Here is a 24,052-nt window from a genome sequence, read left to right as displayed (position 1 = left end):
TAAATAGAGTGATTTACACATCTCATCGTACTATATAACAAAGGATGTCAATATAAAGTTATTAACTTTTTTTAAAAAGCTCTAACCCACAATGTTTTGAAGCATGCAACCTGCAATGGTCCTCCCTCTTTGGATGTTTATATAAGATTTCAAGACATAATTATGAGTCTTACATGGATGAGAAAAGTGTTGAAAAACCTTCGAGTTCTTAAATTGTAGTCATCTTCTTGATGAATTATAGAGAAATCTATATTGTAAATCCTTCACTACTATGAAGTTATCTATAGAAATAGGATGCATAATTTCATATATACTTATTTGAGTGTGAACCTTATTATCAAAGAACTTGTTGTTGCATTTCAAAGCCACGTTTCAATAATGTTGTGTTTGCTTCAACGTATTTACTCTACCCGCAAACGAATTTGCAGGATGCTTCGTGTTTGTTTCAACATATTTGTGCGGATGTGTGGGTGAGGCAATGTGTGGAATATGTATCCTCTCACATATGCACAAAGATCACCACGAAAAGTCACATTGACCAGTGCACCATTATGTTTTTGCCCTTACTTTTCATGTTCAATCACATTGTCTGAGTACATTGCTTTTGAATTTTCATGTTGTGTCATTTCTAGACCTCCATAACACATAAACGAAGACATAACCAACTACATCATTAAATATAAAACATAATCGATTATGTGAAAAAAAAATAACTAGTCACATAATTGGTTGTGTGTATAAAAATAGTTGATAATCAATTATTTGTGAAAAAAACTACTAAGATAATTTAATGTGTGAAAAATACTACTAAGATAATTATGTGTATAAAAATAGTTGATAATCGATTATGTGCAAAAAAATAACTACTGAGATAATTAATTATGTGTCCGAAAATCAATGGATAATCAATTATTCCAATCTCTTAATTGATTCTGTCACTCATCTGTGTTGTTTTTCACATTCATGAACTTGTTTTAATTTTGTTGTTTGTGTTTTTTGTGTGTGTTATTATTATAACAAATTATTTTATAATTAATAATATTATTTAAATTCAATACAAATTATGGTCATAATTATATTTTATAAAATTATGAATATTAAAATTATTTATTTGATTTTTACAATTTAAATTTTTTACATATATTCATAATTTTCCACCTATTTATTTTAGAAATATGAAAAGTTGAACTTTTGATTTTTAATGTAAATACAATTATTTTCTAAAAAAGTTTTTTTTTCTTACAAATTGGCATAGTCCGCATCTTTGTCCGATAGTCAATTCTAACACAATTTTTTTTGAAAATAATATTTTAATTACATTTTGTGTATTATTTTTATGAAATTTTTTTATGTTATGACAATATTATCTAATTCGTAATTTTTCCAAAAAATATTAATTTAATGGTACAAGAAATAATTGACAAAATTTTAATTAACTTAAGTATACTAAAAAAATGTCTCATTTCATTATTTATAAATTTTTAATTATAACAATAAATTTATAAACTTATATTTAACTTTTTAAAAAAAATTAATTTTTATCTCACAACCATCACATCACTCATAAATCTAAAGTAAACTTTTCTTATAAATTTATTTTAACATATTTCAATCCATTATCTCCTTAAATTATCCTTAAATTATGTTTACATCCCTTTCTTAATCCAAACACAAGATAAAAAATTATTTTCTCTTATACTTTAAAAAGTTTATCAAACATTTCAGAAAAAAAATATTTCTTGACGCTTTGAGTAATACGGAGGAATTGACTCTTTAGTTTTCAACGTGGCTAAAAAACACGGAACCGGGCTCGTACGGACACGATGAGTTTGCGTTAGTTTCGTGGATGGTCTTTCGTTTTGTGAGTCATATCATTTTCATGCTTTTTGTGTGACTCACTCTCACAGACTCTAACAGATTCTCTTCGCTCTTCTTCACCGCTCTCTACCAAAATGCACTCCACTCCGTTGCTCCTCGAGGAGCCTATCAGAATGGCTTCCATTCTCGAACCATCCAAGCCTGTCAGCATCTTCTCTCTCTCTCTCTGGTTTCAATTTTCTTAATTTTGTGGAATTTTCAATTTGCAAGCTCTGTGATGGGAAAGGACGAAATAATAACCGTTTCTTTCGGTGTGATTGTTGTTTCCATCTTGCATTTGTTGATGCTTTGTTTGTTTGTTTGCTGGATATTAATTTAGCAGTCGGAAACGAGATTCTTGCTGTTTAATCTTTGAAATATTTGATAACGTGAAGGAACTTGACTTTTTTGTAATTAGAAAGTGAAGTAGGAAAAAGAAAATGCCAAATGAAAGCGTGAGTAAGCGTGCCTTTAGTTTTTAGTTTTTTTCGGGAACTGAAAATGGTTTTCTTAGGGACTGTTTGTTTCAGATCTCAGTTTTTTATTTTTTATTTTGAAAACTGTTTTTGTGAAAAATGTTCAATAGTCAACTTCTAATTGATCACTGACTTTTACTCAAAATCAAGAAGTTTAAAGCATTTTCAGAGTTTTTCTCTTGTGTTTATATCGTTGTTTTTTCAGATTTTGTTTATTATTTGGTGTTGAAGTGTGAAACTAAAGACATTGTTAGCCTATTCTAGAGAATTTGTGCTTCTTGACAATTTGGATTTTGACTAAGTGGTTGGTGAAATGCCCTCTGCAGAGTTTCTTTCCGGCTATGACAAAGATTGTTGGCACACTTGGCCCTAAGTCACGATCAGTTGATGTGATTTCTCAATGTCTTGAGGCAGGAATGTCTGGTAGTTTTCCAATGCAACCTTTGATTGTTTGGAATTAGTAGGCCTTTTTTTTCAAAATCAATAACTACGTTACATGTAAGAATCTAGTAGTATTAGTGTTGCTTCTTTATAGTTTGCAGCTTCCCTTGCGTTTCTACTGTCTGTGATTGTTGACAAGCTTGAGTTTTCATTTGGTCATGACTGTCTTATTTTTTTTTTTCTTACAATGTGTCAGTGGCAAGATTTGATTTTTCATGGGGTGATCCAGTATACCACCAAGAGACGTTGGAACATCTAAGGACTGCTATCAAAAGTACCAAGAAACTCTGTGCGGTAAACTTACCATGTAAAAAAATGTGTAGGCAGTAAGCAATAATTATGGAATTACTTTTCTTGATCTCTTAAAGAAACAATACATTGATATTTAAATGAAAAATGGAATCCTAATAAAAGCAAATAAATCTCAAGACATAAAGACTCTAAATCTGGAGCAAATCCACCAAATAGACTCCTAATCCCAATCCCTTAATTTTAGGGGGATTTCTTACAAAAAATCTATATTTATTGGACTGTAAATGTGCAACACCCATATTTCAATAACTAAATTACATTAATCCTTACTCCTTGTGCATGACAGCGATGAATTATGGTTTATCAAAAAAAGTAACTGATATTAATTCCTTATGTTTATGCTTCAATATGCTTTCAAAATGTGAAAATACTATCTGAAGGTTAATGCATGTTAAAATAAATATGCATTTTTGTCTAACTCCAGGTTATGCTAGATACTGTGGGTCCAGAACTACAAGTTGTCAACAAAACTGAGCACCCAATTTCCCTTCAGGCTGACACATTGGTTGTCTTAACTCCTGATCAGAACAAAGAAGCTGCTTCAAATCTTTTGCCTTTAAATTTTAATGGGCTTTCAAAGGTCAGTAATGGTGTTTTAGCAAATGTTTCTGAAGGGAGAAGGGGTATTATATGTATGTTGAATAATGGCTATATCTTTTTGAGGTTTGCATACATGTGTATAGCAATAGTAGTCAAGTGCATGTTGTCTTCATTTGATTTTTTATCCAGCTGTTTACTTGTGGTGTCTTGGTCTTTGTGTGACTTGTGGGAAGCACTACAAGGAATATGAGTGTGACACATTGGATCACAAGCCAATTAACTGAATTGTAGTGCTTCACACAAGTCACACATGTGTGTGGCTACAGGGGAGAAGGGAGGTAGAGAGGAACAGGACTGAAATTAGGGAGAGTGTGAATACCACGAGTTGTTTTTGTTTCTTCTTTTCCATCTCCCATACACATTGACCAGACAGAACATACTGAATAATACATTCTTTCTGATACCATTCTTGTTCTCTGTAACTACTTTGTTCCTAACACTCCCCCTGGCATGCTACCAGACAACAGACATTTTAGCTCCAAGGCCTAATTAAGCCTTAGATCTGAACTAGGCATGATTGACATATACCAATCAGTTTGAAGGAGGAATTTTGGATACTGGTTTCAGATTAGTAGGAATTAATTACAATACATAATTTTGACGAATAGCTCAGATTTTAGATCCTTCACTTAATTGTTTGTTTGATTTAGGTTATTTTGGTGATAGCATTGCATATTTTTTTGGTTTTCTAGGAGAACTTTCAAAAAGTAAAGTGATTATTGTCCTAAAATTAATTTTCACCAAACATTTGAATAAGTCCTGCTGGCTGCAGCTTTATTTTGTCTATTCTTCAAGCAATTTCTAAGGTAGAGTTTTTTTTCTCCTTTTGTTTTAGGCTCCTAGGTTAGTTATAATCTTTCCCATTTATTCTGCTACTTTTTAATTGTTGCTTATAAAAAAATATTATACAATTTTACTCCAAAATATACAGTAATATACCTTTATGCATGGTGTCACATAAAGCCATAGTTTCTTGATGGTTGATACATGTAGGTCCTTTAAAATGGCCACGAAAATTTTTCAGATATGCTTTAAATTATAATTGTTGAAAGATTGCAATAAAGGCGGGGCATATGGATATCAAGAGGCAGCAGCATGATATTGATACTTTGGCAAAACAAATAAGAAAACTGAATACGGGACAAAGCCTGCGTTTTAATGGCTGATGTTTCCTTTATTAATGCTATATTTATAAAATTTGCCAGGACTTCTAAGATGTGCTCAGAAGTTTGCATATTCATTTAAAAAGACTATATGAAGGGAAGGAAGTTTTTGTGAAACTAGTATTCTTCTGAGATATGCAAGAGAGAAAATCGATCGTAAAACTGGAGGGAATTTCTGAACAAATGGCTGCACTTTCTGTTTTCTCTTTCTTCATTCCAAGACAGGCTGTTTAATATTTTCCTAAAGATTCCAATAACAGAGAGTATGCAAGTAGATTTGAAATTTAGTGATATAGGCTCTAGGTCTGTAATTAATGATTTTATTTTGTGTTACTTTAGACATGCGGTGTGGTATAATTTTATCATAATTTTGTATTATTAAGGAATTATCACAATTCCAGTAGCTCTAATCTTGATTATTTTACTTTAAAATTCTTATATAATAACAGTTTGTGGTTTTACAAATTTAGCTTCTTATTTTGCATGCTGTACTATGACTATCTGTACTGTCTAGTGTTTGCTTAACGTGAGGAATCTACAATTTTGCAGGCTGTGAAGAAGGGTGATAATATTTTTATTGGTCAATACCTGTTTACTGGAAGTGAAACAACTTCAGTGTGGCTTGAGGTAATGCAATCTTGGATGGATTAGTTCTCTCTTCAATGCTTCAGCAAATAGTTTTTGCTGACTATTTTAATAATTTTGAAATTATAGGGTTTAGATAAGGAAAGGAAACTTTAAATAACATGATAATAGGTTGATATGTTATTATTTTTATTATATCAGGAATAATGTATATGACTGATACTGGTTGTAATTAGGATTGTAACTTGTATAGTGATGCAATGGCATTCTTATCTTGATTTTAAAAAAGATGTTATTATTATAATAATAAAACCTGTTTCTAGATGTGATGTATTACTATATACTAATACTCCTATCCTATCTATAACTATACTAATAATAAGGTCATGTACTGGTTCCACTAGTACAAACCCATTAATATACTAAGATTAATAATATGATGAGGACCAAAATTGATTAGTGTTGTAGAAAAAGGGCCTTGATTGGTTTTGTATCTAAGATATATTTGTTGTGAGTATAATATTGTGGTATTTAAATTGTATTTGTTGAAAAGGGTGGGGACTACTTGGTCACATTTATCATTCTTGTTTAATGTTCCTTTTGACACTTTATATTATAATTATAGAAATAAGGAACAAATTCAATATCAAGAATATCTCAATTATTATGTATTATCAGGAGTGTTTTTATTTATTCTCGTATCATATCTTTGTTTCTAGAGGATATCAAATTTCCTCTATTATATGATTTCGTTTTCTCAATATAAATAAAGCATTTGTGTTATTTCAGAAACATATGGTTTCAGTTCATTGTTTCTCTCTTTCCTATAGTTTAGCAGATTCTAACAGGTACTGTCATCTATTTCCTATTCCCTCTTTCTTGTTAACAAGGAATCTGCTTTTGTTTGTTTCCTACTTTGTTTTAGGAATAAGAATATATCTATCAATTGTATGTATTTAGAATCCTTAAATTGAGCTGTAGAGATTAGAACTTAGTATTAATTTGTGATTAATGTTGTAAATGAGAATCAATTATCATTAATACTTGTAAATGAGTTTATCCTATTAAGGGGGATAATATAATCAAACAAGGTATGAAACGAAAATTTCTTGACACTCTTTTTCCTCTTAATATCTGTTGTCATTATTTTTTCTTAATCTCTTAATCCATATTCATGACTGTAATAAACATAAAAGAGTAAGGTAAAGCTATTCCATTTCAACAAAATACCCACAATAATGGCATATGGTCTGCTAGCCCAATCATAATTTTCCTGTCTCTAGTGGGGAAAGTTCTTCCCTTTTTGGCTGGTTTTGGGTGAGGAGGGTTTTGACACTCTGGTTTGTAGCCATATGCTCCAATCCTCTGGAGCTACATGCCCTACCCTGTCATTTCAACTGGATATCAGAGGACCTTACAATGGGAAAAAGATCTGTTTTACCTTGGATAATAGTACCAACATGCTTGCTGCTTATTTGCACTTAGTTTTTCTAAGCAAGTGTTTTAAGATATAGAGTGCAGAAAGTAAAATACTGCTTATACTCTTGTCATTATTAACTCATCATCACATCACTCAATTAGTTTTTATTTCTGTAATGCAGGTCAGCGAAGTGAATGGTGATGATGTCACTTGTGTCATAAAAAATTCTGCTACTCTTTCTGGGTCGCTGTATACTTTACATGTCTCACAAATTCGTATTGATCTTCCCACTCTAACCAATAAGGATAAGGAGGTAACAATTAAAGAATCCAAAAGAATCAGGATTGACTTTCTTTAGGTTTTGGTAGAATTGATTTTGAAAGAATTGGTCTGTAAAGTTGATTCTAAAAAGATTATGTGTTAGGGAATTATATTGTACAAGTGAGTTTTAAAGCATTGATTTTGTCTGGATGGTAAAGTAGATGACCTTAGAAGTGTAAATATGGGTATTTTTTAAAAAAATTTGTTGGTCCTGCACCCTAAATCAATTATTTTCACTTTGGAATTAAAAAAAAGTTTGTTTCAAAATCAATTCTATGTTGTCTGCACCAACCACAAGACTTTCATGATATAAGCTACAACATTTATTGTTAGTTTCTTACAGTTCAGCTAATGTTGTCATTTCCCTTTTTAACTCAGGTAATAAGCACTTGGGGTGTTCAAAACAATATAGACTTCCTCTCATTATCATTCACCAGGCACGCCGAAGATGTTCGCCATGTAAGGGTTATTGCTGATAGGTTTCATCCTATTAATTATGTATTTTTAGCTTTCCCTCATATATTATTTACTACAAAAACTTCCCTCTTGCATGAAAACATCTGCAAGGCTTGAATAAATGGAAAATGTTGCAACTAAATCAGTCACTCCAAAATGTTGTCTAGCATCTGACAAATTCTAGTGATGCTTATGATGTTTTCTTATCAGCTCAATGACCAGCCTGGCAACTTTGTCACTAAGTCCTTGAGAGGGCCTAGAATTCAGTTTATATATTCCAAGCTAGGCATATACTATTTATATGCTCTACCTTTGTATCTTCTTTGAATTTGAGACCTGAAGTATATAAAGATGAGTACAATTATGTACTCGTCTTAAGACATTTTAAAACATAATTGTACTCATCTTTATATATATACATACATACAATTAAATGTAACTAAATATATGGGCCTTGTCCCATCTCTTTGTATCTTCTTTGAATTTGAGACTTATGTATATATACATTCTCCTCTGTTGTAATAGATCCACAAACATTATTATTTTCCTCTTCACTATATATCTCAACATATTCAAAAACATCGACAGAGAAAAACTCACTGATTATTCATCACATTGAAGTATAACACCAACCATTTTTTAACAAATTTGTTGCCATAACAACAATTTGGATTTTAGTTATGGACTTTATCGAAATTGTGCTACTCATTATGTATTTTAGGAAGCTTTTTATTTTATCTTCCTATAATTTTATTCTATATTATAGTAGTATCATGGCATTAATACTTGGATTATGTATTTAAAAACCCCATAATTATCAGGATTTGTTTCCTTAGAATTAGCATTCTGTAATTCTTAAAATAACCAGCATGCTCATGTATTTATAAGTGTAGTGACCTCATTATTGTATTACAGAAGAAATATATTATTCTTTCTAAAGTTGAGAGACTTATACTTTATTTTTCCAGAAGTACTCAACTGTTTTGGCTGTCTTTTCATAAGAATAGGGGCCTGTATAGTAAATGCAAAGCACAGAGGAAGGGAGAGTGATTTACTTATTTATCTGCTGTAATTTACTTTTAACTTCTAAATTTGTTATATTGTACTTGTACAGAATTGTTGATTTAGTAAGTCATTTTCTTTATTTTAGTTTTCCTTAATGCACAGTAATAAAATTTTACTATTTGTTATTTGGCAGGCCCGTGAGTTCCTCTCTAAATTAGGTGACCTCAAACAAACACAGATCTTTGCAAAGATTGAAAATATAGAGGTGAGAAACTTCAAATCTTTTAGAACCGTATTACAAATAAAAGTGGTAGTTCAAGATTGTTGGTGTGTGTGCTTTTTGATTTTGACTGCATCTTTTGTCTGTAAATTGTAATAGGGATTGACTCATTTCGATGAGATATTGCGAGAAGCGGATGGTATCATCCTCTCACGTGGAAATTTGGGGATAGATCTTCCACCTGAGAAGGTTTGCTTTTAATTGTGGACAGAAGAATCCAATGTTTATGATTCATTTATAAGTAGATAATAGTTATTATGATATTATTATTATTTTTTTTTTTCAGCATGTGTCTGCATACTGCTATTCATGGCAGTATTTTCTAACTGCATAGTATTGAACTTGTTGACAACTCTCTAATGGACCACATCCCTTTTATACTCATAAAAACTTGTGACCTGCATAATATAATAATTTTCTCAAATCTTGCATATATCTATATGGATTTGGCAGGTGTTTTTATTCCAAAAGGCGGCTATTTACAAGTGTAACATGGCTGGAAAACCGGCTGTTGTCACACGTGTTGTGGACACTATGACTGACAACCTAAGGCCTACTCGTGCTGAAGCAACTGATGTTGCCAATGCAGTCTTAGATGGTTTGTTTTATTTTCTTGATATAGTTCATTTTGTTATAACGTGAGTCAAGTTTTTATTTTGATGGATTTATAGACTATAGCATAGATTGCACTGCATACTCCTATTTTTTTAAATAAAAAAAGGAAAAAATGCTATTGTATCACTATACAGGTTGCAATCCTAATTAGGGTAGCACTACAACCTGTACAGATCATATTGTGCTTTTTATTAATAATCCTTCAAATTTATGGTGCTAATCCATGGTTCTATCATCTCTAAATGTTTTCTTTTTTACCTATTTTATGAATTATCTATGCACTGCATTTTCTGTTTTTATTAATACTTCCATTTTTATGGTGTTTATTAATGGTTGTATCTTAATTTGTTTTTTCCATTTTGATGTAGGAACTGATGCCATTGTTCTAGGGGCCGAGACTTTGCGTGGATTATACCCTGTGGAGACTATTTCCACTGTTGGAAAAATTTGTGCCGAGGTGGGAACTAGAATGTATTTTTTTAACTATACACTAAGTTAGTCCCCAAACACATTTAGAGTCTGATACCTTTTTAAGGTTCTGGCAGGCATTCTCTTAACCAATGCTCTTTGCAGGCAGAGAAAGTTTATAATCAAGATATATATTTCAAGAAGGCTGTCAAATTTGTGGGTGAGCCAATGACTCATTTGGAATCAATAACCTCCTCTGCGGTACTCTTGTCTTTTTCACTAAAATTTATTTAGGGTTGTTTTAATTTCTTTTCCCTCACTGCCATTACATTACTTCACTTGCTTAAAAATAAATTTTGCTTAGTCAAATACATATTTGGGAATAATTTCATTGTGTGAACCTGCAGGTTCGGGCAGCCATCAAGGTTAAGGCTTCTGTTATTATTTGCTTTACTTCATCTGGAAGGGCTGCAAGGTTTCATTTCAATTTTTCATAACAGCCCTTTTATTATTTTAAGAATTTTCTCATGCGTTGGTTATCGATTCAAATGTCAGTGCACTTCTTTGTTTATTAATAATTAATTATGTTGCACTTTTGATGTCTTGTTAACAAATCATTTGAGTTATCTATTATTGGGTAAATTTGTAGGCTGATTGCCAAGTACCATCCAACCATGCCTGTGATATCTGTTGTTATTCCTCAACTAAAGACAAATCAACTTCGATGGACTTTCACTGGAGCTTTTGAGGTATTTAACTGATAACTGGACCTAAGTTGTTTTATGGAGTATTCACATGAATCCTGAAGCTGGCCTTCTGTTATAAGTCAGAGTTAGCATGATTCGGTTCCTTGAGTCGGCTCACTCTTGGATATACTTTTTAACTTGGTACTTAGTATATATTCTTCTGCAATGAAGCTTGATAAAAACACCTGATTGACTTAGCTCCTATTAGACTACTGACTAAAATTATTCATAGGTTTTTTCCCCAATTGTATACGCTCCATGTACGATTGATAACTTTAGTTTTATGTACAGTGGAATAATGATTTTTTAAGTGATCAATTCTCGTGTGTTGTAAGTTGTCTTTGACTTTTGTGCACTCTTTAACTTCTCTTTGAAGCACTACGGTGAACCTTTATTTGGTGTATGTATCCACTAATCAAAAGCAGTGCCTCGAAACCTTGTGGATAGTCCGTGGCACATACAAAACTTTGCTTGTTTGTATTCATTTATGTTCTCGAACGGGTTTAGGGACCTGGAGAACGATTGATCCTTCTGTCGTATTCGGTCAGCTTTGCACCCTTGATGCTCCCTGACGTGATGCTCTTCCTAGTCATCTGACTCCTCAAGCGGGTGGGGTACCTGTAGAAGGCACTCCAACGCTCGAGTCAGTGGGGTATCGACACTCGGTTGTCAGAGTACTGTAGATAATGACGTACATTTCTCCTTGGAATGCGTGATATTTATATTACCTTGATGAGCCTTTGTTGTTGGGCCAGATTAGGGGGTTGGTTTGCGATTAGGGTTGTGTTAGATCACTCTTAACCTTGGATTAGTCTCGCTAATCCAGTCAACCTTTGACTTCAGTGCTACGTGTCGGTCAGCCACGTGTGCGACGTGGTCAGCCCTATCGCTTGGGTTGCGGTTTAGTCTGCGAGTTGGCCGAGTTGGCTGACTCGGCTAGTTGTACCAGTACAGCTGCCTCCCAGGCTCGAGAGATGGTACAGCCGAAGCGTCTGAAAAGTGGGCTCGGGCGGTTTGTGTAATGATGAGTGAAGTGATAGTAAGGGGCGTCTGAACGAGTGATGTGATGTGCATTTATGAGGGGTTTTTTTGGGCGCCAAGCGATGTGGGTCGTTGGATCAAGCAGATCCAACGGCTGGGATCTCGTGACGTTTGGGTTTCCGAGGCGCCTTCGGGCTATAAGTAGGGGCTGGGAACAATTGCCTTTCACGCGTTATCATTGATTGAGCTCTGACACTCGAACGAATCCGAGCGATCTTAGTCACCTTCCTCGTTCGTCTCAAGGTTAGTTATGTCTACTCATTCGCGTCCGACTTCTTCTACGTTCGCTCGGTCTCCTCTTCCCGAACCTCCTTGTTCGTCGTCCTCTTGTTCCTCTTCTTCTTCTTCTTTTTCTTCTTCTAACAAGGTTGTTTTGGTCGGGGCAGTTGGGAACGTTGCTTCTCTGACGGAGAGGGTAAGGGGTGACGATGTTGGTAATGCGTCGAACAGGTCAGCCTCTTGTGAACGGTCGCGTCCTCATGTGGGGCTTGCCTGGGTTGACCCCAAGGTGTGCGAGGTGGCGTCCTTTTTTCATACGGATGCCTCGGTGGCCAAATTTTTGAACGAGGTTCCTGTCTTAAAGGCCTCGGTCGAAGAGTCTCGGTTGGCCTTCGATCCTTGTTCTTTGGAGGATCGTGTGTATAGGGAGCAATCATCTACCGAACCCCCCTTCTTTTTTATGTACAGTTGTCTTTTTTTGGACCTCCATGTGTCCCTTCCCTTCGATGCTTTTACGGTCGGGGTCCTTAGGAAACTTAATGTGGCCCCAACCCAGTTGCATCCCAACTCGTGGGCATCCATGCAAGCTTTTCGCGTGGTGTGCTGGACGTTTGGGGTGCGTCCTCTTCCCTCTTGCTTTTTGCATTTCTATGCGTCCCATCCGGCCGAGCTGGTCGGATGACATTCTTTAGTTAGTTGGGCTGGTAGCATGTTATTCAAGGCCTTCACAGCCTCCTATAAGAACTTCAAAGAGAAGTTCTTTAAGGTGTACGTGGAGCCGGCAGGTACGTGCTACTTTTTCGATGAGGTTGGCCAGTCACGGTTCCCCTTGTTTTGGACGAGAAAACCCACAAAGATCAAGGATTGGCCATGACCGGCCTACCCGAGTGAGCATGAGCGAGTGATCTTTGCCTTGTTCGATAGTCTCCCCAAGAAGATCCCCTCTCGACCGCTCATGTCGTTGTACACGGTGACCGATCGCGCGGTGGCCTTCGAGGGTATGTGGTCTTTATCGTTTGTCATTTTTTGTTTTTCTTCTTCATCTGATCGATTTTCCCTTGTTTTAGAAATTGCCAAGAGAGAAATACCGCTAGCGGTTGGTATGCTGAGCTCATTCAGGAACAAGATGAACGAGAAGAGGGGGGCCGCTGGTGCTAAGGCCCCTAATGTTGAAGGCACTCGGGCGGGCCCTTCTAAGAGCTCCAAGAAGCGGGGCCGGGAGGGAAGTAACATTGCCCGCACCGTCAGGGCTGCGGGGCAAATGCCGACACCCCCTCCAAGCCGAACGGTGGCTCGTGCCGGGTCGCCACCAATCGATGAGTTCAACCGCCCCATTTCGACTACCGTTGCCATGCCTGTGGCCGCTTCGGGGAGTTCGTCTCTGGCCCTGCTGGGGGACGACCGATCCTTTATCCGGGCGGTGAGCTTCGACCTGCCTTCCGGTCTCGAGGGGTTGGTTGGGTCGGTCCCCGAGGACGATATCCTCGACAGCGGCGTCGAGATGATATGCCGTGGGTTGGTCCTGACGCGCCGAGGTGCCGATGCTCGAAGGCGGCGTGTGAAAGATATGTCGCGCCTTAAGCATGATCTTCAGGAGGCGTCGCACAACCTCCAACAGGTTGTTGATGCGAACTCAACTTATGAAAAGACGTTGTGTTCGCAAGTTGTTGAGTTGGAGCTTCGCGCGACCGGGCTGACCGAGGTGGAGAAGGCCGACCCCAATAAGGCGGCGGAGATCGCGCTGCTCCGCAAGGTGCTAGAGATGGCTGGTCGCCGAGCGGCTTTATTGGAGGAGGAAGCTGCTGCCGAGCGCAGGGGGAAAGAGGTGGCAGAGGCCGAGGTGTTGAAAGCCATGGAAGACACCATGGTTTTGATCAACCAAAGTTTTGACCTGGTCGTCCGTCAGGTCGAGGTGCTGTATGGGGGGCCTCCACCTTCAATTCAATTTGACCAAGAGATGGAGGTTGTCGATGGCCGCTTGGTCCCGGCAGGTGACGGTCAGGCTATTCAGGAGGCCAATCCTTCCACCGCGATTCTGAACGTTAGGGAGTTAGCTTTGTGTAATTTTTGTTTTGTTCCCTGGAGCCGGGGTGTGGCCCTCACCTTTGATCTTTTTAATGCAATTCGTTCTGGTTAGTTTGAAATTTTTTTGCACGTGTTTCGACTCGGTCGACGTGGGTTTTAATAATGAGATGTCCCTAACAAACGAACTTTGACGAACTATCTTCAACGAACTAATTTTAACGAACTGAACACCAGTCAGCGTTAGTGTTATTTAACGAACGAACTTTAATGAGCTATCTTCAACGAACTAACTTTAACGAACGTAACATCGGTCGGTCATTTCGATGGGTGTTTATTTGTACGAGTTGAATTGTGCGTTTAAGGTGTCGGGGGGGTATGCTATGTGAGGCTTCATCCCGGCCGAACTGTGTGTGGGACGTTGGGGTCCCACACTCGTGTTTAGGTATCGAAAGGGTACGCCGTGTGAGGCTTCATGCCAACGTCTATATTTGGGCGTCGGGAGGGTATACCGGTTAGGACTACATCCTGGCCGAGCCGTGCAGGTAGTTCGCGGTCTACGCAATTTTGTACAAAACGCCTCGTTAAAACCTCTCCGACCGATGGTGCTGCCGGGTGAGGAAAGAGTGCGTACATTTTATTCATGTTTAGCTGAAATAAAATTGTAGGTGTGTGGCATTCCACGTCCTCGGTACAATTTTTCCTGATAGTTGTTCTAGGTGGTAAGCTCCCCCTTCTCCTACTTCTCGGATTCAGAATGGTCCTTTCGAGTTCGATGAGAACTTGCTGTCCAACTTCCTAGTGTTGTTGCACATTCTCCAGACGAGGTCGCCCTTGTGGAAGCTTCTAGGCCGAATGATGTGAATGTAACTACAAGAACACATGATTCTTGACATTCTTAGGAACAACTTGAGCTGGATTTGAAATGCACTTTACTTTAGAATTGGATCAATGTTCTAAATTCAAGAACTCACCAAAACTAAGCACCAACCAAGACTCATATTGAAGTCCATGTATTGTCAAATTGAATCAAAACAAAAGGAAAGAAGAACAAGAATTAAAACTGGACAGAATTAAGAAACTAGCTACTGAACCGAAAAAGAAACAAAGAACAAAGCTGGAAAACAGAATGTAAACGGTAGAAAATGAAGGAAACACATTAGGAAATGAAACTACCGAAAGGAAAATTGAAGAAAGGAAAGAAGACACTTATATGAAGATGCTTGCTGGATTTTGAGGATTGGAAGAAGCCATTCACGCCACTTGGAACCTTGAACCAAGATAAGTGATGGAATGCCACCACTTGAAGCTCACCATAGCTCACAAGATAAGGCAAAGAAGAGGAAGACTCAAAACTCACAAATTCTCTCCCAAATTGAGTATAGTCTCTCTACTATAAAATTCCAATCTGAATTGTGAAGGACCTAAGCCCTCCTTATATAGGAGTAAGGGCTGATCATTTACATAGCTTATTCCCTAAGCTACCCAAAAAACTCCTAAGATCACACCCCCCTTACTAAGCTCACTCCCCAAGCTTCTAGAATTTGCTAAACTAAAGCCTAAAGATGCTTTTACAAAAGAGGTGTCTCATGTTTCCCTCTAAGCACCTTTCTAAACATTATTCTATATTATTTACAATTTAAAAGAAACTATAAAGAGAGATATTTAATATGAAGCCTATTATTTGAGAGTTTGTAGACTTCTTTATCTTTAGGCTTGATCTTCTCTTTGACTTTTTTTAATTTGTGAGAAGACTAGAAGGAAGAACTTCAAATGTGTAGGTGAAAATCCTCTTCCTTCATTAATAAAATCCTCTCCTAGTGGATATCCATCACCGAACCTTCGTGTTGTATCTTCTTGCCGCTCGGAGCTTGCACGCTGCTTTCCGGATCTTGCTCTTGTCGCGAAGTTCGTTGAGGAGGTCGAGGCCAACTGCTGGGCTTTCCTTGTTGAGGGATAAATCAAAGAGTTGCCATCTGATGGACGGTTCACCCACCTCCACTAGTATCATGGCCTCGGTGCCGTATGTGAGGGTGGATGGGGTTTCTTGCGTAGTGGTTTGTGGAGTGCATCGGTATGCCCATAGGACCTTGAGAAGTTCCTCCGTCCATCTTCCTTTTGCAGTTCCGAGCCTCTTTTTTAGTTCATTCAGCAGGACTTTGTTGGTCGCTTCTGCCTGACTGTTCGTTTGTGGGTGTTCGACGGAGCTTGTGACAGACTTGATGCCGAGGTCGTCGTAGAAGGTTTGGAGGCCCTAATCAATGAATTGTCGGCCATTATCAGATACGATGGAGTTCGGTACTCCGAACCGGCATACTATGTTTTTCCGTATGAAATTTTGGACGTTGCGTGCGGATATGGTGGCTAGGGGCTCGGTCTCTATCCACTTTGTAAAGTAGTCCACAACGACTAGCAGGTGCTTCGTTTGGCCCTTGTCGGGTGAGAATGGGATGATGATGTCCATTCCCTACATGGCGAATGGCCAGGGTGATGTCATGCTGTGTAGCTCTTTTGGTTTCTGGTGATAGAGGGGGCCGAATTCTTGACATTTTTGGCACTTCTTGACATACTCCGCGCAATCTCCGTGGACGGTCGACCAATAGTATCCTGCTCGGATGACTTTGGCTGCCATTGTTCGGGCCCTAGAGTGGCTGCCGCACGCTCCATCGTGAATCTCCTGCAATACATATTGAGATTGTTCCTTGGTGAGGTATTTTAGGAGCGGTGTCGAGTATCCTCTTCGATACAGGTTCTGACCGATCATGGTGTATCGGGCGCATTGTCGTCGGATGCTTTTCTCCTCCCCTGGCTGGCATGTCCCGTGTTCTAGGTATTGGATGATTTGGCTCATCCATGTGTGGGTTTCGATGACTACCATGTAGGGATGGGCAAAAAATCCAATTATAACAAAACTGCTCTATTTTTACATTGATCCAATCCATTTAATATCCATTTGTTTAAATTTAGTTTTTATATTGATCCACATTTTATCAATTTTCTAGATAAGATATCCATTTTACTTAAATGGATATTAGAAACTAGAAAATCCAGATTTCCAATTTAATTCTCTCTGTGATGAAGCTTTATTTATTGTATTAACTTACCTATCACCTACGGCATTCCTCTGCACCGTATGACCTTCAGTAACTCTTTCATCTACATATACTTATCCATTCTTCTTCCTTTTTCATTTATACTTTATTATCCTCTTTTTTTAATTCTTAGAATAATTTATTTCTATTATTGTTATTTTCTTTTGTTAAAAAGCTATTTCTATAAAGCACTCGGTTGTCAGAGTACTGTAGATAATGACGTACTTTTGTCCTTGGAATGCGTGATATTTATATTACCTTGATGAACCCTTGTTGTTGGGCCAGATTAGGGGTTGGTTTGCGATTAGGGTTGCGTTAGGTCACCTTTAACCTTGGATTAGTCTCGCTAATCTGGTCAACCTTTGACTTGCATGGGTTGCGGTTTGGTCTGCGAGTTGGCCGAGTTGGCTACTCGGCCGGTCGTACCAGTACAATTTCCATGAAAAGAGGTAGCCATTTTACAAATGTAAAAAACTTGATTTGACAGGGAAAATGGAGAAAAAATGTTATTGTTCTGTGATTTTTTAATCTTGATCTGAACACTGATTGTTTTCATTCTTTTCTTGACTTGTATGATAACATTCTGGTTTGAAACTAATGTGTTCATGCTCTTTCTTTTAATGATTCTATTGCAGGCTAGACAATCACTTATTGTGAGAGGTCTTTTCCCTATGCTGGCTGATCCACGCCACCCAGTAAGAATTACTTGACGTGAATTAATTTAGTGATGTACACGGGGGAATGGGAACCAATGTAGATCTCAAAACCTCGGAATGTCTAATATTTAAAATCCTTAAACAGAATGTGCCTTATATAATGCAAATCAATAATAAATTCTATAATATAAAACCTAACTTTCCCAATTCAGAATAGCAAGTAAATACTAGTCCGACTGCAAGTATTCCAAGGCCTCAACATCTAATCACCTATTTCCAAATTACCACCGTTTATACCTTAAATCTCAATTTATTTCCAGATTGAAACTAGGTACAATTCCAACGTCCTGTCTTTTGATTCCCCTCATCAGAAGCAATTTTCTAGGACTATTGTGATCTCGGGTGACATTGTGTTTAGATTTGAATATTCCATCTATTTTGGGGTTAGCCTTTACAAAACTGTAAAAGTTTAGTTTATATATGGTAATGACGAGGTGTATTTGTGGTCATTAACTTGTTAACATGAAAGCATATCTTTTGGGTACAGGCCGAGAATAAAAGTGGAACAAGTGAATCAATTTTGAAGGTTGCTTTAGACCATGGCAAGACTTTTGGTATCATAAAGCCACATGATCGAGTTGTTGTTTGCCAGAAAGTTGGTGACTCCTCAGTTGTGAAGATTATTGAGCTTGACGATTAGCACATGAATCATTTTCAAGGTTGCATTATAAGGTTTCTTTGTTTTAGCATTTTCTGTTGTATGTTGTTATAATAAAAAATACTTGAAAGGTCCATTAATAATGTGTATCTCACTTTGGAAGAAATGCTCTTGGCGAATGGATATCATCCATTCCAAGCATGCCAACTGATTATAACATGACACCACAGTTAATTTCCAATGGATTCAAATCCGGTATAAATTGTTCCACTGAAGTATCTATCTACTTCCAACACCAACAATTTATTTTGGTCAAACTTCCCAAATCACAAAGGCTATTGCTTTGAATTATACTACTGCACTTAATCATGCAACATTTCGGATTCTGTTTCTTCAAGTCACTTAATTCTCTCCATGAGAACTGAAATCATGGAGCTAAATCTTTTATCATAAGATGGGTTTTGTTGGGATTATACACAACTAAGTTTATTTCATTTTTTTCTAAAGTATTTATGGAGAAACTTGTCTGAAGGAGAGAAGTAGATAAGTTGGAAGGAAAATTGCAAATATAGCATGATTTTGGAGTGCATAAACATGGTTTTGGTGAGAATCGCTAAACTTCACCTTTTGTCATAGTTTGAATCATCATGAAAATAATTTTTAGCAGCCATAAACTATTTAAACCCTCAAGAGCAATCAGCAATCATTCCAATTTTCATTTTCAGATAAATTTAAGGGTGAAATTCAAATTTAAGTATTCATTGCAAAGACATGATAAAGCATTGGATTATATATATATATATATATATATATATATATATATATATATATTACAGCAGTAGTGTTTGTTCAGCAACAATGAGCTTCAGCAGCATGTGTTTTGCAATTGGTACAAGCTCTCTGCATAATTTAAGAGAATCTCTGCAGAATCATAAACCAAACCAAAGAGAGCAAAATTTAATTTACTTTTTGTAGGTTGCCCAAATGAAAAATTATATATATATATATATATATATATATATATATATATTACCTGATATTCTCTTCAAAATCTAGAAAATTGGGACGGTTTTTTCATTAAACGATTTTTTAAGAAAAAAATTCACTAAAATGATTTTTTTAAAATAATTATAAAAATAGTAAGTCTGTTTCAAAAATAGGATATCAAAATAAGAAGTGGTGATTTTAAAACACAGCTTTTACTTTAAAATAGAAGTTGTATTTTAATTATAAGATTTTAATTTTTTAATTTTTAATAAAATTGTAGGTTTAATCTACGAATTATATTTTTAAACTTATTTTATTTTATTATTTTTAGGAGTCGCTTAATGTACTATTTTTATTTTGTGAGCAGCATATCTCATTATTGGATGTTTCGTCTCCCACCTCTTCTATCTTCAACCAAACTTTTTTTTCTTTTTTCTTTTTGATTATCCTTATAATAAACTGAAGAAGCACTAGCTACAATAATGACAAAAAAGCGACTTCTAAAAAGATAAAATTAAATTATATTAAAAATCAAAATTGTGTATTGAATACATAATTTTATTAAAAATAAAAGTTATAAATTAAAATCATATAATTAAAATATGACTAATATTTCTCAAATACGATTTATCTATTTCTATAATTTTTAAAAAATTTATCAATTTTAATAAATTTAAAAATAAATTACCTTAGTTTGGGGCAAATATCGAATTTAGACTTGTTCTTCCACTGGAGGCATATATAAGACAGGTGTCATCTGTTCAAAAAGGAAAACCAGTTTAAACACTTCATCGTTTAACCTTTTTTTTTTTAGTTCTTTTCAATAATTTCTGAAATTAAAATTATAAGTTTTCACACTAATTACCCTCAGATTATGATTTTTCCTGATAATCTAAGCAAAGAAAGTCCAACGACTAGAGATTATGATATATCTCACATTAATTAAAGATTAAGATATTATGAGATTGAGTTAGGTTTAAAGTCTATCTATCTTTTAATATAGTATCACCAGAGTCATTTAAAATCTATCATAGAAAAAATTTGTTGGACACCTCATAACACATCTTTCCTCACGGAGATCTCACATTGACTAAAGATTAGAATATCATGAGGTTGAGTTAAACTTAAATTTGGATTAACTTCCCCTTAACATCTTTTAGAAAATAAAATAAAAAATTAAATTATTTTCTCCATCAAGTAAAATTAATTTGTAAAGTTATATAATTTAATTTCTCTAGAATTATACTTTTAATTAATGAATAAAGTAATTTAGCTTTTAAAAAAATTATTTCACTGTTTTGTTTTATTCTATTTTTCTAGAAGTGTTTAAAAAGAATTATTATTGAATCTGAGTTTTTATGTGAACCTGAAGTTGAAAGAGCTTCTTCCATATTTGAATCTGATGTTCATTTTCAAGCTTTATAATTCCTCCATAGTAGCCCCCTGTTGGATCATCTTCTTCTTTATTTGTCTTTCTAAAAAACTTTATTCGTCTCAAGTTTGATACTTCAGGGTATTGCCTGAACTCCACTATGAATGAATCTACCACACAACAACATTAAGATATCAAAACATTTTCAATTTAGAATCATATTCACAATCCATCATTTTTATACCATCACATTACACCTTTCAATATTATTATTTTAATATTTTTTTTATAAATTTATTCTTTATTATATTTATTTATTTTAAACTCATCATGTAAGAATTGTATTGGAGTTTTCAAACCATAATTTTCATTTTTTCACTTTTACTAAGGAAAATGAAAAAAGTTAGTAAATTTTATCAAAACAACTATGAAATTTACCTTAACATTTCATTTAGCTTTGTACTCTTATTTTTATTGTAAATTTATGTGTTTTACCATTTGATTTTTGTCACTAATTAAATGACTTAATTATTATTTTTGTCCTCACATTTTCAGTTTACTAATCAATTCACTCCTCTCCTTTCTAATCACTTTTAAGGTACTTTTTTGTCATTGATTAAATTACTTAATTATTATTTTTGTCCTCACATTTCCAATTTACTAATTAAACTCATTCCTCTCCATTCTAATCTACAGGTTCAAGAAGCAAAATATAACTTAATCGATTAGTTAAAAATGAAAAAAAAATGAAAATAACAATCATGTCATCTTGTTGATAATGATATAATATTTTTTTAAAATAAAATATATTTTAAAAGTTTAATAGAACAATTATTTTTAAATTAAAAAGGCTCAAATGTATAAGATATTTAAAATTTAATTAAATCTAAATTAAACAAACTTTAATTTAATTAGTCTTTATAAGAAAATTAAAATCAAATCTTAATTGTTATTTTAAAATGAATAATCGATATTTAATTTAAAATTATTAAAAACTTTAAAAATTATGAGATGTTTTTGTAGATGGAATGAGAAATTTTGTTACCATTGTACTGACACTGACAAGATTTGTGATTACATGAGTCCAAGTGACCAATAATAGCATACCACCATTCTGCAATACATCTCACAACAACTTGTGAACAATAGAATTTCATATTTGGCTGATTCTCCTAGCACCACATCAATTATTCTATTACATTTGAAATGTCCCTTTTTTTATTAATGATTTAAAATTTTTTTTTTGGATATTTATATTCATAAATCAAATCATAAAGTTTAGGATATGTAAGTCCATAACTAATATGTCACTTTCAGATTTTGTCATTCAGAAACTTACCTGAACAACATAAATGATCTTCTAGATGTCATATAAAAGATCCGTAAGCAAACATAAATGAGTTTTGGATCTCGATCATCAACATCATTTACAACACACCATTCCGGACATAGAAATTCAGAACTCATAACTCACTTTCGGATATGATCATCAGAAAATTTAAATAAAACACAAAAATTACCTTTCGGATATCTAAATCTAGAGTATATAACAATCACTTTTGTATTTTTAAATCTGTAAACAAACATGAAGTAAAGAGTAATGTTGATTTTAAATTTTATGCTAGATGCATGTCTTAAATGATATGGTGCAGAAGAAACAACCTTCATATTTTTGAAATAATGTTAGAATTTAGAATGATACCATAAGGACATTCAGTATTTGATCTCCATTGAATCTCAATATGATCATCTGGTTTCAAATTGTCTGAAAAATGAGAAAGATGCACAAGATATGGAGGAGTGTCAACTAAGGGAGCTCTCACCATATCCCACTCAATGTTCCTCCCTAGGCAACTCCAACCTCCATTTTGATACCTAACATAACATTAATATAATCTTTCACAAAACAAAACTCTTTTGCTAAACAAACTAAACCATCCAAATCACAAGACAAGACAAATATTATTGCACTTAGATATAAGCTAAATCATTCATTTTGATTTCAGTACATGCATGTATATTTCAAAGAGATCATTTTGCATATACCTTGCTTGAAAGGTATTAGATTGTGAGTCATAGTTAACCAATGCATCGTGAATCACCAATCCCTGGAAAAGACATAATATTGATTAATACACAACACACACACACACATATATATATAATATAATATATAATATAATATATAATATAATATAAAAAATGATTAAAAAGTTTAGACCTCATGAAATATATAATCTAGTTAATTAGGTTTTACCTTGTAGACCTGGGCAGGAAACCAAAAGCTACCACTCTCCAGAGAGAAATACAAAGACATCATGAAGTTGTTTGATTGTTGACCATTCAGAACCTTGCAATCTTCCAAGTATGAACCAAGATATAGGTTAGGCCAAACACCACTAAAAGAACCCATTGACCCACTTTGATTATTCTGTTCATTCTTCAAAAAAACTCCATCTTTGGCCATTCCTATGTGCCACTCCCACTCCTTGTAAACCACATCACCAATCACTCTACCCCATTTCTCTTTTATGTGATTTTCCCATAAGTTATCACTTTGGCATTTACCCTTCAAGAAAACACACACCATTGACATTGTGCAAAGGTCTATTGGAGAAAGGTACTTGAGAATGAAATCCAAGGTGGATTTAGGCAAATCCAGTAGGGAGATAGGAGGATCTAGTTTACTATTCTTCTCCATGTTTGAGATTATAATTAGGCTAATAATGTTTTCTATGATATAAAGAGAAGATGAAACAATCCACCCTATTGAAGGTAGCAAAAAGGACCTACTTTGATTATTACATAAAGCAAAATATTGAGTTTATTGCCAAAGATATGGTTATATATATCATTATGCATACTATGCTGGTCATGCCTCATTAATGAGTGAGACAATCTAAAACACACCATAAGTTCAAGGTCTTGTTTATGAGTGTAAAAGTCTAAATAATTCAATTGTGCTGGTTTGGTTGGTTAAAGTTTGAAATGAGTGCAGTTTTTATTTATTGAGGAAAAGAAATGTTGAATAGAATGGTATGGTGAAAATGAAAGGTTGGTATATTAAAGAAGATTGGTAGAAGACAGTTAAGAATAAAAAAAATGCAATGTTATGTATATATCAAACAATTTAAAGTTTCTGGGATTTTTTTTCCACATTAAACAGATATATCCCGAGTAGGTTAGAGAATGATGGCGTGTAAGTCAATTTCAACATTTAAGAGGGTTTTAGCTAAGTTAGAGCAGGTCAATTTTTGAAAAATAAACTAGGTCAAATCCGGTATAAAGGCTATTGCTTTGAATTATAGTACTGCACTTAA

The 24,052-nt window shown here is 34.9% G+C and overlaps 2 protein-coding genes across 4 annotated transcripts; one reads left to right on the top strand and one right to left on the bottom strand.

Moving 5' to 3' along the window:
• The first annotated feature begins 1,761 nt into the window (after window positions 1-1,761).
• On the top strand, window positions 1,762-18,648 carry LOC137830488 (pyruvate kinase 1, cytosolic-like). Of its 2 annotated transcripts, none has more exons than XM_068637871.1 (16): window positions 1,762-2,021; window positions 2,660-2,756; window positions 2,971-3,068; window positions 3,511-3,666; window positions 5,399-5,476; window positions 7,036-7,167; window positions 7,554-7,634; window positions 8,830-8,901; window positions 9,016-9,105; window positions 9,370-9,514; window positions 9,900-9,988; window positions 10,105-10,200; window positions 10,347-10,414; window positions 10,589-10,688; window positions 17,695-17,754; window positions 18,263-18,648. In XM_068637871.1, exons 1-16 carry the CDS (start codon window positions 1,953-1,955, stop codon window positions 18,413-18,415), a joined length of 1,584 nt encoding a protein of 527 aa, XP_068493972.1. In that variant the 5' UTR covers window positions 1,762-1,952; the 3' UTR covers window positions 18,416-18,648. The 2 variants fall into 2 exon arrangements, with proteins under 2 accessions (XP_068493972.1, XP_068493973.1); XM_068637872.1 differs by having other exon boundaries at window positions 1,801-2,021; window positions 2,971-3,081.
• Window positions 18,649-19,067: 419 nt separating this feature from the next.
• On the bottom strand, window positions 19,068-23,536 carry LOC137830490 (F-box protein At2g32560-like). Of its 2 annotated transcripts, none has more exons than XM_068637874.1 (7): window positions 22,990-23,536; window positions 22,779-22,840; window positions 22,435-22,607; window positions 21,778-21,846; window positions 20,727-20,902; window positions 20,049-20,117; window positions 19,068-19,294 (listed from the first exon to the last, which is right to left on the bottom strand). In XM_068637874.1, the coding sequence occupies exons 1-6, from the start codon at window positions 23,431-23,433 to the stop codon at window positions 20,073-20,075; spliced, it is 969 nt and encodes a 322-aa protein (XP_068493975.1). In that variant the 5' UTR covers window positions 23,434-23,536; the 3' UTR covers window positions 19,068-19,294; window positions 20,049-20,072. The 2 variants fall into 2 exon arrangements, with proteins under 2 accessions (XP_068493975.1, XP_068493974.1); XM_068637873.1 differs by having other exon boundaries at window positions 19,077-19,273.
• Between the last annotated feature and the right edge of the window lie 516 nt (window positions 23,537-24,052).

The sequence above is a fragment of the Phaseolus vulgaris genome, chromosome 7 (genome assembly GCF_000499845.2).
Source record: "Phaseolus vulgaris cultivar G19833 chromosome 7, P. vulgaris v2.0, whole genome shotgun sequence".
In the NCBI taxonomy this organism is placed as follows: domain Eukaryota; kingdom Viridiplantae; phylum Streptophyta; class Magnoliopsida; order Fabales; family Fabaceae; genus Phaseolus; species Phaseolus vulgaris.
This window is presented reverse-complemented; position numbering and strand designations above follow the sequence as displayed.